Raw genomic sequence first — 17,144 nt, 5'->3', positions numbered from 1 at the left:
TGGACATGCTTTTGTTCAGATTTGGAGAGCCTATTTTTCAGTGATATAAATAGTAGCATTAGCATTGAACACAACAGAAATTTTGGCCTTTGTTTTAATTATACTAAGTACAAAAAATCCTATAAATAGAAGTTAGATGAAATTACTGAAACTAAGTTGATATTAAAGAATTATTGTCACTTTAAAAAATATTTTGTATAGTGATTATATATTTTTTAAAGATTTCTTATTTTCTTTAGACTTATATTGAAATATTTGTGAGTGAAATGACATGATGTCTGGTATTTGGACTAAATAATATGGGAAGACGGTAGAAGGTCAGGGCAGAGAAAAAATAAAATTGACCAAGCTGAAGCATGGGTACTTAAGGCCTCATAATACCAATCTGAAGATTTGTGCATATGTATATGTGTTCCTAATGATTTTTAAATTTGGGGATAGAATATTAAATGAATTGAAGAAGAAGAAGAGAAGTCACTCAGTCGTGTCTGACTCTTTGCGACCCCATGGACTGTATAGCCTACCACGCTCCTCTGTCCATGGGATTTTCCAGGCAAGAGTACTGGAGTGGGTTGCCATTTCCTTCTCCAATTAAATACTGCTAAATTCCAAATTGCTAGAAGAGGCTATCAACACAAATTTAATTACTATATTCTCAAGTTCCATGAGGGTAGGATTCATGGTTTAAGCTACTTTATATCCTGGACTTCTATATTCTTTACCTGTAATATTATAGGAATTTAATCTATGTTATGTGGATGAATTAATCTTTACTAAATTTGCAGTGAGTCATTTCCAGCAAGTATCACATATCCATGTAAACTGCGTTTTATTAGAAATTCTCAGTGAGTATTAATAGCACCCACCAATCATCAGGTTATTTCAAGCCAAAAACCTGGAATTCTTGACTCCTGCCTTTACTTCATCCTCCGTATCTGGTTCATCACCAGACCCCATTGCTTCCATTTCCGAAACGCATCTCATGTCCGGCTACCTCTTGCTGCCTAGTTCAGTCACCTGTCGTGTGCTGCCTGGATAACTGCAGTAGTCAAGTGCCACTGGTGGAAAGAACCAGAGGACCTACTGCTGCCCTCTCTGGTCCGGTGTATTCCCTGGGAAGAGCCAGGATGACTTCTTCGTAAGATGTAAGTCAGGGGATGTCACTGCTCCTCACAGAACCAGTCAGGGATTGATAGTGGACCTAGGGCAGGATCCACACTCCCGGTCACAGCCGGCAAGGCCCGCGCTTCTGGCTCACTGGGTGCAAGTTTCAGTTGCTCGGTTCTGTTCCCTGCACACAGGCGCGGCCACACTTTCTGCCCTGCAGCCATGTCCTTGTACCCTCGGCCATTCAGTCCCTCCTGCAAGTTCTCTGCGTGACCGGCCCTTTTGTTCTTGGCCGTCACCTCTTCGGAGATAACCTCCTTTGATGTGTAGTTCCTTCATAGGTAGACGGATTCCAGTCCATCTGATCCATTTACTTGTTTACCATGTGTTTCCTCCAATAGAAGCCCTGTAACTCCTTCTCTCTGTGTCTTCTCATTTCCCCAGAATCCATCATAACAAGCCAAACCTGTAAAAACCACTTTTAGTTGAAATCTAAGATGTGATACAGTTGTAGGATGCAGTGTTATATTATGTGTCTCTAAGAAAATTAAAATGATACTAATTAAACTATGGCACAGTGTTAAATACTATCAATTGTAAGATAGTCTTGCCTTTTGAAATATTAAAATGTTGAAAAAATGCATCTTTGAATTGATGAATTATGTACCTTGTTGAATAAATAAATGAATGTACTTTACTCAATCATGATTATTATTTTTTAGTGATCTTTTGAGGAAATAATTCTGAAAAAATAGACATGTACAGGCCAGAGATTGCCTAGGTCATGAGTAGTGTTTTATTATGGAAAAGGGGATGTTAGTATGAAGAAGTATGAATAATGCTTGTATGAGTAATTGCTCCAATTATCACCTTACCAGCAATAATTCACATTTTATAGGCCTCGCATGGGCCAGGAAACTTGAATTCTCAATAGACACTTTGAGAGACTCATGCCGTCTGGAAGTAGATTCAGGCTCTGTGCTGTAAAAGGAGGGAAGACAGATAAAATAGGTTGGGATTAACATATACATACTACTATATATGAAATAGCAAGGGCCTACTGTATAGCACAGTAAATTCTACTCAATACTGTAATAACCTACATGGGAAAATAATCTGGAAAAGAATAGATGTATGTATGCTGCTGCTGCTAAGTCGCTTCAGTCATGTCCGACTCTGTGCGACCCCATAGACGGCAGCCCACCAGGCTGTACCATCCCTGGGATTCTCCAGGCAAGAACACTGGAGGGGGGTGCCATTTCCTTCTCCAATGCATGAAAGTGAAAAGTGAAAGTGAAGTCACTCAGTCACGTCTGACTCTTGGCGACCCCATGGACTGGAGCCTACCAGGCTCCTCCGTCCATGGGATTTTCCAGGCAAGAGTGCTGGAGTGGGGTGGCATTGCCTTCTCCGAGATGTATGTATGTGTATAACTAAATTATTTTGCTCTACACCTGAAACGAACACTACACTGTAAATCAGCTATTCTTGCTGCATGCTCAGTCGTGTCCTACTCTTTGTGACTCCATGGACTGTAGCCCACCAGGCTCCTCTGTCCATGAAATTTTCCAGACAAGAATACTGGAGTGGGTTGTCATTTCCTACTCCAGGGGACCTTCCCAACTCAGGATCAAACCTGCATCTCTTGCGTCTCCTGCATTAGCAGGTGGATTCTTTACCAGTGTGCCACCTGGGAAGCCCAAATCAACTATATGCCAATATAAAATAAAAATTAAAATAAAAACATAAAAGCTAATAAAAAGGGAAGAATACAAAAAAAAGGGAAGACAGAAAAGATGGGGACAGGCATTGGAGAGTTGGTAGTGGGAGGGTCATGGGACATTATCATATTGCTTCTGTTTAATAAAATATGAGATCATTTGGCTCAGTGTAGCAGGGTAGAGATTTTGAAGCTTTCAGAGAGAAGAGAAGATAAGAAGTAGGCAAAATGCAGAGGGTGCGAAGCAAAAGGAAATGGTTCTTTGGGAATGGAGTAGACTTGCAGGCAGATATCTGAGAAGCGTGAAGAAGACGAGGCTTTGTTTGGACCTCAGACAGTAGGTGTCCCAGTGTGATATAAGCTCCTGCTGCTGGCAGAGGGACAAGACAACCCACTCCCTCCAGCTGCGTGGATCGTCTGGCCCCTGTACTGCATGCTTTAAGACCTGACTACCGGGGTAGCTGTGAAATTACTACTTCCATCGTTACTATTTATTTACTTAAATAAACTTAGAGGCAAGGGAGGGGAGGTTAAACATTGACCTGGGAGTAAAATATTTCAGCTCTTACTCCCCCCAAGTATGCGGCTCCCCAGTAAGCAGGAGTCACTTGAGATGTACCAAGTGAACTCTTCTGTGTAGAATGAAAAAAAATTGTCTTTTCACATGCAGAAAACAGAAGTTTTCAATTTTCATAGGTGTCTACTTCAGACTCCTAAGGTGGCTTCATACTCTGCCCTCTTGTTCGGATCCCAGTTTATCTGCACAGCCTCTGACTTCGGCTATAACTGAAAATAATTTAATATAAAACATAATTTGGGTTGTAATAACTAACAAGTATAATAATAAGATCTGATTGTAACTATAAGCAGACTCATCAAAAAAGTAGAAAAAATTGCTTTGGGCTAATACTTGAAAAGCATCTCTGGACCATCTTTGTACAATAGTAGCATAAGATAATATGGAAACTTACATTTCAACAGGTCAGTACTAATAAGGTGGCTTATCCAAAGTTAGATTTTTTTTGATTATCAGTCTGGCTTATGTTCTTTACTGGTGTTAAATATGTTGTTCCCGGGCATCCTATAGAGTGTAGCTTCTTACCTACCTTTCCTCGAGATAAACAGCAAAGTTCAAAGTTACTATGAACTTAGGGTCCTTATTAATTGCTCATTATAGATGTTTTCTTTCCCCAGATCAGGTGACTTTTTCACATTCCCCTCTCCATCTTAATAGTGGGCTTTTCTCATTAAGGTCAATGAGTTTCACCTCAAAATGTAAAGTTCACTAAGTGAGAAAGAAATGGTTTGGGGTTGTTTTCCATTTAGAGCTTTCACTGCCTCCCTTTGCTGTCTTAAGATGGGCAAAAAGAGACTATGATGCCAGGACTGTAAAGGGTTTTTGTTACTATTTATGGAAAACAAGCCCAAGTCATCCTTAAAAAGTAGTTTATTTCTTTAAATCCTTTGAAACTTAATTGTGTCCATGCTTTGTACTTGAATCTTATACTGTAATTTTTAATGCTAGCCATTTCTTGAGTTCTCTATCAAATAAATAGTAAATGTGTCATTCCAGTACATTCCCTCTCCCCTCTGCTAATCTAACTCTGTAGTTCTTTGAAGGAGTTCATTTTATAAATTACTTCAGAAGCAGCCAGATCTCAGAGGGATTTTTTTACAGTTTTATGATTGGTTTAATTTCTTACTTGTTCGTATGATTCTCATGACATGGGAACAGTTATATGTTCTTTACCTGGGAAAGTCAGGGGAAAGGGTTTTTTCTTTTTAGCAATAATTTTTAGACTATTGGATGTTGCATATAGAAGTAAAATCCTATTTTATTTTGGTCATCATAAAGTTAAATGTGCCCTAAGTCTAGTGCTGAGTAAGGCTATGGTGAGAAAAATTTGAGCTTCCCTGGTGGCTCAGATGATGAAGAATCTGCCTGCAATGCAGGAGACCTGAGTTTGATCCCTGGGTCTGGAATCAGTATCCCTGGAGAAGGAAATGGCAACCCACTCCAGGATTCTTGCCTGGGAAATCCCGTGGACAGAGGAGCCTGGCAGGAACTTTGTAGTAAGGTTGAAAAATCTGAAACACCTTTTCATCCAAGCTGTTCTTTTATGTGGTTCATTGTCTGAATGCTGTCTCATCCTGCAGGTTGCAGAGGATTGAATGATAATTTGCTTCCCGGGTGAGCCTGTAATGTAGGCCCATTCCAGTTCTCATATTTCATAATCATTATATTTAATGATAGAGAATGCTTAAATACCCTATCAGTCATTTTGGAAACGTTATATAGTAATTATTTGGTATCACCTGACATGGGTACCAAAGTGATTATCATTTATTATGTATGCTACAGAGTCATGAAAAGTGACAGATAATCCTTTGCTATAATTATGAAGTAAGCATTACCATATGAAAAAGGAAGAGAAATGTAATAACCAGTGCCTTTTTTCTCTCCCGTTTGTTCTTTCACGCAGGTACAGCTTGGCCAAGTGGAAATCAAATGCCCTATCACTGAGTGCTTTGAATTCCTGGAAGAAACGATGGTTGTCTATAACCTGACACATGAAGACTCCATCAAATACAAGTACTTCTTGGAACTTGGCCGTATTGATGCCAGCACCAAGCCATGTCCTCAGTGCAAGCACTTTACAACCTTCAAGAAAAAAGGACATATTCCCACCCCTTCCAGATCAGAAAGCAAATACAAAGTAAGCATGTTCACCAGAGTTGTGGGTTAGATGTCACATAGTGAGAGCAGCCAAGTTAGGCCAACTTGTGGTAGGCATTGAGTGGGCTTCCTTCCCTTATCGGAGTCCAAGGTGAGTATACAACGGCTGTAATTCTGAAAATGTGTGGTTTGGGGATGCTGCTAATAGGAGAGTACGCGTGAGGATTTAATTGAAGTTCTCCTTTGGCTTTAACCCGTTTAAAATTCACTCATAGCCAAATTAAAAGACTAGTTTTTAAAGTAATTATCACTGCTGTTACTAAATATTAAATAAATGTATGTTAATTGCTCAGTCATGTCCAACTCTTCGTGACCCCATGGACTGGAGCCTGCCAGGCTCCTCCATCCATGGAATTTTCTAGGTAAGAGTCCTGGGGTGGGTTGCCATTCTCTTCTCCAGGGGATCTTCCCAACCCAGGGATCAAACCCAGGTCTCCTGCATTGCAGGCAGATGCTTTACTGTCTGAAATTTTTTTCAGTGGACCCAATAAGTAAAATAGTGTAATATGCTATTTACTCATTTATTCAGCAAATACAAAATGCCAGTATATGCTGGGCAGTGTGCTAAGTTTGGGGGATTCAGTGGCAAACGTGACATAGTCCTTGCTCAAAAGATGTCTAATGAAGGTGAGAGTCATATGTTCTAAAATGATAGTGCAGTATGAGTAGTCATAAAGGGGAAAGGCATTGTTGGGAGACTGGGATTAGCATGTGTGCACTGCTGATACTATGTACAAAATGGGTAACTAATGTGAACATACTGTGTAGCACAGAGAAGTCTATTCAGTGCTCTGTGATGACCTACATGGGAAGGAAATCCAAAAAAGGAGGGGATGTACGTATATGTATAGCGGATGCACTTTGCTGTACAGTATAAACTAACGCAACTCTCGTCCAATGAAAATGAGTAGTCGTAAAACAAAAACGTGAAGCCCAGTAGACTTGTGCTTTGCGAACACTGACAGAAGAGAGGGGCTGGCAGGTCAGGAAAGGCTTCCTGGAGAAGATGCAGTTCTCCAGGCAGATACACAGGGGAGATCATTTCAGAGCAAGGGAGGAGGAAGTGCCAGGCCCAGAGGCGGAGGCAGGCTTGCTGAAAGCAAGTGCTTGGTAGAACTAGTGGAAAGAGAATGAAGAACAGGCAGCAGGTCAGGTATTTAAGAGCAGATCATGTTGAGTCTTTCACCCTGTAACTCAGGCTTGAATTTAAGTCTGCTGGCGTTACAGAAAGGTCATTCTGGCAGCATGTGGAAGATATCAGAGGAAGGCAAGACTGAAGGCAGGGAAACACAGCAACAACAGCAGGGGCAACCCTTGCTTCACTGCCCTGACTGCACATTGGAATCCCCTGGGGAGCTTTCAGGCACACCAGTTCTCAGTCCCTAAGCCCTCCCTACCAACTATCTTCTGAATTTTTGAACCTCACTAAGTGGCTCTAATAGGCAGCAGAACTGGGAACCTTGGCAATAAATGAAGCAGAAGTAAATACAAACTAAATGTTGTTGATCAGGAAGCACTTAAAAGTCTTGGTAATAGGGGAGAGATGAAAATCTCAAAATAAAGTGAAACCTATTTTTTTTATTTTTTATATTTTTTATATTTATTTTATTAAACAACTCAAGAAAAATAAAACTAGTACAGATTTGGGGGATGGTTATTACTGTTTTCCTTAATTACTTTTCTAGAAGAGACGACGTACAACGTAAGTGGTAAATAATCTCCGTGTTCTGTACTCTGCAGAGTTTTAGGGATAATTCAGATAATTTCTGAAGCAGTGACTTTTTACTGCTTGGTACAGTGCTTTATACTGAGAAGGAAATGGCAACCCACTCCAGAATTCTTGCTTGGGAAATCCCACGGATAGAAGAGGCTGCGGGGCTACAGGCCGTGAGGTCTCAAGCGTCAGACACGACTTAGTGACTAAACCAGCACCACCCACAGTGTTCACATAGCATTTTCATCATTAAATTCCAAGTTCTCACGTTAGCATTAACTACCTGATTTACATGCCCATACCTGTCTGGATCTTATGAGTAAGGAGAACACAGACATGGATACTCTAGCAAAGGAACTGTGACATTCATAATCACAGTATGGCACCCTAAGCTGATCCCATTTTGGGGGATTAGCCAATGCTTATTTGTTAGGTTGACTGTATTTTTTAAAATTCAGTTTGCCCAATAACAGAATCCAAATTGGTATAATTTGTCATAATTTTAAGAGTAGTGAATTCAAGTACTTGAATGCAATAAATTGAATCATGAGGCAACAGAAACAGAGAAAAGTTTACTGCTAATATCTAACATGTTTGAGCAATGTAAAATCTCTTCATGATATTCCTTAGAGTCTATATTGTGTTTTGCATATATTGATGAAACCCTTAGAATAGATATTTCAATATTCTTTCTGAGTCAAGTCATATTAATAATATCCTGATCCAAGATGTCATTCTTTGAGGATTGATTGTGGTTTCTGCTGTCAGTCAGTGTCAGTTCAGAGGCACTTAACATCCAAGGTTAAAATTGCTTCAAAATATTATAGCTATTTTATACCAGAAAATACTTTTAGTGGATTCCCACATGGCTCAGTGGTAAAGAATCCACCTGCCATTGCAGGAGACAGATTTGATCCCTGGGTCGGGAAGATCACTTGGAGTAGGAAATGGCAACCCACTCCAGCATTCTTGCCTGGAAAATTCCATGGATAGAGGAAGCTGGCGGGCTATAGTCTGTGGGGTCACAAAGAGTCAGACACGGTTGAGTATGCATGCATATACTTTTAGTATATCACACATGTTATATCATATTTGAATATTCCATTTAAATAGGTTTTTGTAACATTTTGGTACTCTTAATATGGAAAAAGGATAAACAGACTATATCAACAAGCAGGAACAAGGATTCTTAAGGGCCAGCTTATCTTTCCAGGCCCTCATTCAACATCTTTTGGCAACAGTTCAGGAAATAGAGCTTTTCATTATGTTCTGAACTCCACAAAATTCTAATATGAAATAGAACAAGCACATTCCTGAATTGAGAAACTTACGTTGAGACAACCTTGCCTGTGGACAAATCCAGTCTTTCTCATTCCTAACATTTGTCTTCTGAAACTCATGAGGCCAAGAAGTTTCACCATTCCACTTCTATGAGATTGATTTCACTTGCCATTTAGAAATCTAATTTCTAACCTAAAGAGTTTCTATAATTCATTAATGCAGCTCCAAATGCATGTTAATACAGAGAACTAGTTAGCTTGGAGAAAATAAAAATGGCTGGGCTGTAATGGTGCTCAGGTGACGCCTGGAGACAGGCACATCACCAGCACCTGAAGGTTTTCTCCATAGCAATTATCATCTGGGATTTTATGGTGTATTTGTGTGGTTATTTGCTTAAAGTCTCTCCCACTGGTCTCTAGGAGACCAGGTCCAGACTTGCTTACTGCTGATAACCTGTGTCAAGCACTCTGTCTGATAGAGTCTTGTCTCAAAATACATTTCATGAGGGAACTAATCAATGGGCCAGTGCATAAATAATAATTTGTACTGTAATACATGTGGGAGGAAAATGCTGAGCGCATAGGAGAAGAAAGGGCAGGAGAGGTTGGGAAAGCTTCATTAAAGGGCAAATGCATTAAGCTAAACCTTGAAATGTTGAAGTTGCTATGCTGGAAAAGGTGGGTCAGAGCACAGGCTTCAAACCAGATTTAAATTCTCAGCCTGCCATATGCTAGCTCTGTAACCCTAAGAACAGCTTCTGCATCTTTTACTGGTGGTAGAAATAATACCTGTCATAAGAGTGTAATAAGGATTAAGTAAGATCACACATATAAAGTGCATAGCACCATGTCTGATATATCCTAAGTGCTCAACACATGCTAGAAATTAGTATGCTTATTATCATTATTAGGAAAAGTCAGCAGAATGAACAACCTGGGTTATTAGGGAGGGGATGGAGGAATCAGAAAGAATAGAGGTGGAATAAAAGATTGGGTGACTGATGGATGGTCAGAGTGAAAGGGGGATGATACAGACTTTAAGTTCTTTGAGTTTAAAGAACCTTTTGGAGCATCAAAGGGAAGTCTAGAAGGCTTGGATCTAATGCTAGGAGTGATCTGATGGAAATCATTAATATTTGGGAAGAGGAGGAGGTCACTGAATTCACAGAAATGAAAACTATGTGTTTGGGAGGTAGGAAAAGTTAGTTTCTCATGGGAAAGAATAGAGGATTGCAAATAATTTAAATATACTTATTTTACTCCTAGGAGTTTTACTGAGGTACGGGCAATTCTGGGTTTCCTTCTTATTTCCAAGGGTAGACCAAGAAATGATCCCCCTTTTCACGTTATTTGGAGTAAGTTGAAGAACATGCATAAATCAACAAGGGAACATGTTGGAAATAACCCTTTTTATGGTTTCCTTGAGGCAAAACTCACAGTCATCCCCACTCTTCTTCCCACAAATATTAAGCTGAACCTTGATAATTCACAGAATGGTGCTTTGACTCATCATAAGGTGAAAAAAGCCAATAAAACATCCTGGGGAAACTCCCTCTGTGTTCTTACCTTATGTCTTACGTATTACTTTTCCTCTTGTAACTATAAATCTTCTAGTTAGAAGTCACAGTTTATAAAGCTGCACAAATACATTATTTCTTCATGTGAGAGAGAACTTTTCTAAGGTCTTTAAGAATGTAATCAAGTCAACGGGTCTGTTGCTCCTAACTGATAGACTTTAAAATATGCTTAAGTGAAAGGCTGGAATTCTGGTACTACCCAACTTACTTTCTTCCTGTGTCTGTCATTCAATCTCCAATGACCTGTCCTATACTCCAGAAAGATGCCTCTTTGGCATCTTTTGGACTGCTTCTCCACGCTTCCTTAGCATCTCAATTCCTGTTTGGGTTCAGCTGAGGGTTGGCATTGGCAGGGAAGGAGAGAGTGGAAAGAGAGCATCGTGCGTGCATTATTCTGTCCATGGGATTTCCCAGGCAAGAATACTGGAGTGGGCTGCCTTTTCCTTCTCCAGAGGATCTTTCCAACCCAGGGATGGAACCCGAATCTCCTGCAGTGCAGACAAGTCTCCTGCATTGTAGGTGGATTCTTTACCAATGGAGCCAGCAGGGAAGGCCCATTCCCTTCCTACTTCAGTGCAAAGCTCTAGCAGTAGCTGTGTCCCTCCGCGACTGTGGCTTCCCTCTAGAGGGCCCTCCCCTGCCCCCGCCCATGTTTCTAACGCTCACTAGGCTCCAGAAAGTTCATCCCTTGCCTCTTTGGCCTTAGGAGTGGCAATGACTTCCTACTACTTCTGCTTCTAGGGACCTGCCAGTCTTTTGTTCAAATCACCTGCACCTCTCCAGTCATACTTCTAATAAACAGTTTTCATTTATAGAAACATAGGCTAAAAAGTCAATAAAATGTGCTTAAGCTTCCTTCTAGTAAAGACAATTTGAGGATTCTTTTTCCATCTATAAAAATGTTTGCAGCTTTCCCGTGGAAGTGCAGTTAGCGTGCTGCTCTGCTCCTCAGTTTTCCCTCGACACCGTCACTTTAAGTTGACAGTGTTTACAAATTGAGAGTCAGCTTGTGCATCAGCCTGGCAAGATCAGTTTAGCTCATGACACACACTGAATTCTCTTGGCAGCAATGCATCATGAATCTCAGGAGCTGAGAGAAAACAAGTGTAGGTTCTTAAATGATTGTTGCTAGCATAGATTTGTGAGGGAGATAGATGGAATTCTTGATTCTGGTTTGAAGAAGCCATTTGTGGGGAGGGATCAGTTAGGAGGTTGGGAGCAACATAGACACACTGAGTGAGTGAAGTCGCTCAGTCGTGTCCGACTGTTTGTGACCCCATGGACTGTAACCTTATCAGGCTCCTCCGACCATGGGATTCTCCAGGCAAGAATACTGGAGTGGGTTGTCTTTTCCTTCTCCAGGGGGTCTTCCCGACCCAGGGATCGAACCCGGGTCTCCTGCATGGCAGGCAGACGCTTTACCGTCTGAGCCACCAGGGAAGCTGGTATAGACACACTACTATATATAAAGCAGATAATTAACAAGGACCTACTGTATAGCATAGGGAACTCTACTTGGCATTCTGTAGTAACCTAAATGGCAAAAGAGTCGGAAGAAGAATGTGTGTGTGCTCAGTCACTTCAGTCGTGTCCAAGTCTTTGCAACCCAGTAGACAGTAGCCCACAAGGCTCCTTCATCCAAGGGATTCTCCAGGTGTGAATACTGGAGTGGGTTGCCGTGCCCTCCTCCAGGGGATCTTCCCGACCCAGGGATCAAACTTGTCTCTCCTGTGTCTCCTGCGTTGGCAGGTGGGTTCATTACCTGGGATACCCCTTAAGAAGAACAGGTGTATACGTATAACTGAATCACTTTGCTGTACACCTGAAATTAATACAGTATTGTAAGTCAACTAAATTTTTTAAAACAGGAAAGCCATCGTAAACAGAGGATGTTATATATGTGTCCACTGAAAAAAATGTGTCACACTCAATTATGATGCACGGCCTAATAATTTTATTAGAATGCATTTGTACCTCTAGTTTCTAACGAGATGCTCTGCTGAAATTGGTCTTTGTTTCCTTTCTTGATGCATAAATTAGCCATAATATTTTACAGAGCCTTTCCTTGTGCATGAAACTTCTAACAACAAAAGCCAAATATTGAAATTCACTTGAAATTTTAGCCTACATCTAACCTTAATAAAGAAAAAAAAAACCTACAATAATTTTAACATTAGAGGCTCATGGCTCCTGTGAATTGACCTGCCATAGGATTGAGAACTGTTTGTTTTTTCACTTTATCATGTCATCCCTTGGATCTTTAGCACATGAGGCACGTGAAGAATCACTTCTTTTTGATGACCTGCTGGATAGTGGGTAAAAGCAAGCCAGGTGTGGTGTTCATTGTAAAAAGTTCTGTAAGACGTTAGGACTGTGCATTTCTCACCTACCTTACTCTGTATTCCTACCTTGCCATAGTTACCCATTCAGAACTGTAAGGCAGTGGTCCCCAACCTTTTTGGCACCACGGACTGATTTCGTGGAAGACAATTTTTCCATGGACCAGGGGGAGGTGGATGTTTCAAGGGCATTACATTTATGTGCAACTCCACTTCAAGTCATCAGGATTTAGGTCCCAGAGGCTGGTAGCCTTTGCTATAAGGGAATCTCATGCATTCAGTCTGTGTGTGTGAAGGTGTGAAAGTGTTAGTCGCTCAGTCATGTCTGATTCTTTGTGACCCCATGGACTGTAGCCCACGAGTCTCCTCTGTCCGTGGAATTCTCCAGGCAAGAATACTGGAGTGGGTGGCCATTCCCTTCTCCATGGGATCTTCCCCATCCAGGGATCAAACCCAGGTTGCCTGCATTGCAGGTAATTCTTAACCATCTGAGCCACCCTGTGCAGCTCCACCTCAGATCATCAGACATTAGATCCCAAAGACGGGGGGCCTTTGCTGTAACGGAATCCCATGCATTCGTCTATGTGTGCATAAATCCTCTCTACAAAATGCCTACCAAGTGACCCTTCAGACACTGAAGGCTTTCATTGTCAGGGAACCTGCTGCTTATAGAATCATTCCCTTCCGTTTTGAAAGAGTCATTGTTACCTTCAGACTGAGATCTCTTTCTCCTGCTTCACCTGTTGGTCACGGAGAGAACTCCCACTTTCTCATGTACACTTTGTACTCAGATGGCCCTCTTGCTGCTTCCGCTGTATCTCTGTGAGAGGTTAGTCTTTTGTGTTGTCTTCCGAGTAGGGTGTCCTTTTGAAAACTGGATGATGTCATCCTGCCGTGGCTAGGGAGTTGGGGTTTATATAAATTGGAGCAGAATCTTCCAGGACTTTATATTCATCTGTGAAGAGGTGAGTCCTCATAGACTCACATACTCCACTGGTTCTTGCTTTCTAGGTTTAGAGGAGGAGTCTATAAATGCTTAAAGATGTTCCCAGGCAAGAGGGATTAGTATAGAACAGTGATTCTCAAAGAAGGGAGGAAGGACTCTCTTCAAAGGACAGAATCCCTGTTCCCAAGTTCCAATATACTGTCCTAGAAAAGCTTGCCTCTCAGTTAAAAGTTAGTATTGAAGTGAATGTGTATACATGCATGCTAAGTCACTTCAGCTGTGTCCAATTCTTTGCGACCTTTGGACCATAGCCCATCAGGCTCCTCTGTCTGTAGGATTTTTCCAGGCAAGGATACTGGAGTGAGTTGCTATACCCTCCTCCAGGGGATCTTCCCCACCCAGGGATCGAACCTGAGTCTTCTGTCTGTCTGCATTGGTAGGCAGGTTCTTTACCATTAGCTTCACCTATTGTGCAATAAATTTGTGTGTTGCTTATGTAAAAGGAGCCTGGAAACCAATAAGGGGAAGGTGGGTAAGGTGATTTATATGAATAAACACCATCTCCATTTAGGTTATCTTGTCATGTGTTATTCTGCATTTTTGTCCTTATTTGGTCCCCAACCTTCAGGAAAGTTTCCCTTTCATTTTCCCATTTAGTTTAAGCTATATTGTGAGAAATTAAGGGAAGGGTCACTTGGCCACGTTTGGACCGTGTTCAGGGAGCAGTGCCTCATGGACCTATGTATTATTGGCACTGCATTCAGGGTGAGAATCCCAAGTAGCAGGTAAAATCTTAGGAATTAAAAATCAAAGCAAGAATTCAAGTCATCTTCCCATGTGGAGACCCTTCCTCCACTGCCACTCCTTCTGTTAGATTTGATCTTAAAAGGGAGCAGATTGTGCTTCCTTGAAAGTATTTAAAGCCATGCGTTGGAGACTTCTTTTCTCCTCTGCAATACTCAGCACCTCCTCACAATCTCCTCCTCTTTGAGAAAACCACTTTAAGCTGTTACGGAACTTTTTCACTAGTGGTAAAGAACACGCCTGTAAATACAGGAGACTCAAGAGTTGTGGATTCAATCCCTGGCTTGGGGAGATCCCCTGGAGAAGGGCATGGCCACCCGCTCCAGTATTCTTGTCTGGAGAATCCCATGGACAGAGGAGCCTGGCAGGCTATGGTCCATGGGGTCACAGAGAGTTGGACACTACTGAAGGACTTTTATAATTATGAGATGTCACAATTATTTACATATATATTGATTAGTTTCTTTCAGACGCTCTAGTCTGACATCCGTAAGTTGTATATGGTTCATCTGAGAAGTTTCTGGACCACAGTATGCTTTGAAAAACACGTCAGGAGTATAGGAACCTTAATGTAAAATGGTTGAACTCTGTTTCTTGGGCGCATTGGCGAGATTCAGGGCTGACCCAGATGAAGTGGTTCTTCTTTCCAGGTCCCACGCGAGCACTTGCTGTTCCCCTGGTGCACTGTGTTTGCTCAGGCCTCAGTGGCAGCTCGGGTTGGGCTCTGCACTGTGATCCCATGACTTTTCCCAGTGACACCCTACTCGTCTTTCAAGGCCTTATTCTTTCTGACTTCTGCCCTTTGGCCCTTCCTTGAGGCAGTTTTCCCATGGCTCCCACTTGTCCAGGCTTCCACTTCAGTAGTTATCACATGGTTTTATAGCTCTTCAGGTTGATATTTTTCTGCGTTCAGTAATTTGAGGACAATATTCCCATTCTTTCTGATATGTCTAAAATTAGTGCACTCAGTATCTGTTATTTCAAGGTGCTTATAAGTATTTGTTGAATAGAAAATGAATTTTGGAGTGTTTTTTTAATTATTTGTCTTAATCTGAAGTTCTTTTAATAATAAAGCAAATTCTTCTTGGAAAACCAACTTAATTCATATTGGCCATGCTACCTTTATACATGGATGTTGTCTAATATTTTGAGTTTGATAAGTAAAGATTTTGTGATTTACTTAAAATAATTATGTACATAGGACTGTGTAGTATTTCATGAAGAAAAAACTTTCCTAGGATGTTCTTTGGTTTTTAATTTTGTATTTATTTTGTGGGTTATTTCTTTATTGGCATGACGAACTGTTAAGAGAAAATACAGTTTGCTTATGACAAGTGGGTTGGTTTAATTTGTCCTCAGAGAGTCACTGTAGCCCAGGATTCTAGAAAAGCTAAGGAAATTCAAAAGTAAAAAATGTAATATAAGGTTCTTTTATATTTCATGGATTATGGAACAAGTTAATGAAGATTCCTATCTCTGATAACTTTATTTTTGAAACTCTTGTAGCCTTGCCTGTTGTAGAAGAGTTACACATTAATCATGATGTTTTGTAAAATATCATGTGAATATAATATTTAGTAAACATCATCCGGTAATCTAAGACACAATAATACCATCTCAGCCACTTTTTGTAAATTAGACATGTTGGTTTTTCTTGGAAATTCATGTGATGTTAGCCAATGTGCAATACTTGCTGTGTGCAAAATCATTCATTTTACAAAGAACTTATTCAAGTGTCTACCATGTGCCAGAAGTTCTGTGTTACTTAACTCAGGAAATACAGAATGAATGAGAAGCCAGCCTTTGCCTTCTGTGAACTTGTAGCCTGTTAGGGAGATTAGACAGCTACATGTCTAATGCAAATTCTACAAGATACCAAAACTGGTTGGGAGAAATAGGGAAGACATCCTGAAGCAAGTAGCATTTGATCTAGTAAAGGTTTCAATAGGCTGTGTTCATTGGACTTTTTCCAGTTACGAGAAGCAGGGCTATGCTCCCTCTTAAGCTCCATCATGTAATGTATTTTAGTATAAAGCTGCAGGGAAATAGGAAGGGCAAGAAAGCCGTCCCAGCTGCCACCCATGGGGCCTCGTGGAGAACTGGACCCTAGCTCTGGGAGCGTGAGAGCCCCTCAGTTGTGTTACTCGAAGTGAATGTCTGTTGTCCCCTTCTCCAGCGGTCTGTGCTGCAGTCACTCAGCTTTTCTCTGTCTTTGCCTGCATAGCAAAGGTAGAGTGCTTGTGTATGTATCCCTGTTTTGCTCCTCAAGATAAAAAAAAAATCCTGTCTTGGCTAATCTCTGTTCACCAAGGAGCATGCTCTGCACAGAGCTCCTGCCAGCAGCCTCATAGGCTGCTTGCCATCAAGCAGCTCCCTGCTTTTAGCCTAGGGACTCATTCCCGGTGTGATCAGGTGTGGCCACTGCGATGGGGTCATATCCTCTAGAGCTGTGCTTCTCAAACTTTAGCGTGGGGACCTTGTGAAACCACAGGTCGTGGTTTAGTAGGTCTGGGGTGGGACATGAATTTTTGTCGGCAACAAGCTCCCAAGTGATGCTGCACTACACTCTGAGTAGCATGGATACAGCACGGTACCCTGTGTGTGAGTATGATTACTCAGAAGGCAGGCACTCCATGTGGGAAGTCTGTGATTATGGGATGGCATTTCGTATGGAGGAAGATACAGTGTTAATGTCTACAGGTGTTTCGTATGAGTCCAACTTTGAGTACGGTTAAGGAAGACCCTGCTGCTGGGAGGGAGTGGGGGCAGGAGGAGAAGGGGACGACAGAGGATGAGATGGCTGGATGGCATCAGCGACTCGATCGACATGAGTTTGAGTGAACTCCGGGAGTTGGTGATGGACAGGGAGGTCTGGCGTGCTGTGACTCACGCACAAAGAGTCGGACACGACTGAGCGACT

The 17,144-nt window shown here is 41.4% G+C and overlaps 1 protein-coding gene and 1 non-coding gene across 3 annotated transcripts in view; one reads left to right on the top strand and one right to left on the bottom strand.

Moving 5' to 3' along the window:
- The window catches only part of RNF217 (ring finger protein 217), a 125,978-nt gene that overhangs the window by 72,702 nt on the left and 36,132 nt on the right, over positions 1–17,144 (top strand). For both annotated transcript variants that reach the window (XM_068985362.1, XM_068985361.1), the window contains exon 2: positions 5,311–5,544. In XM_068985362.1, coding sequence (XP_068841463.1) covers positions 5,311–5,544 — 234 coding nt within the window. The remainder of the gene's footprint in view (positions 1–5,310; positions 5,545–17,144) is intronic.
- Positions 11,504–11,575, bottom strand: TRNAG-GCC (transfer RNA glycine (anticodon GCC)). Its single transcript has one exon. It is a non-coding gene; the product is annotated as a tRNA-Gly (tRNA).

Source organism: Capricornis sumatraensis, chromosome 13 (genome assembly GCF_032405125.1).
Source record: "Capricornis sumatraensis isolate serow.1 chromosome 13, serow.2, whole genome shotgun sequence".
NCBI lineage: Eukaryota > Metazoa > Chordata > Mammalia > Artiodactyla > Bovidae > Capricornis > Capricornis sumatraensis.
The sequence above is the reverse complement of the archived record's forward strand: the minus strand, read 5'-3'. Positions and strand labels throughout refer to the sequence as shown.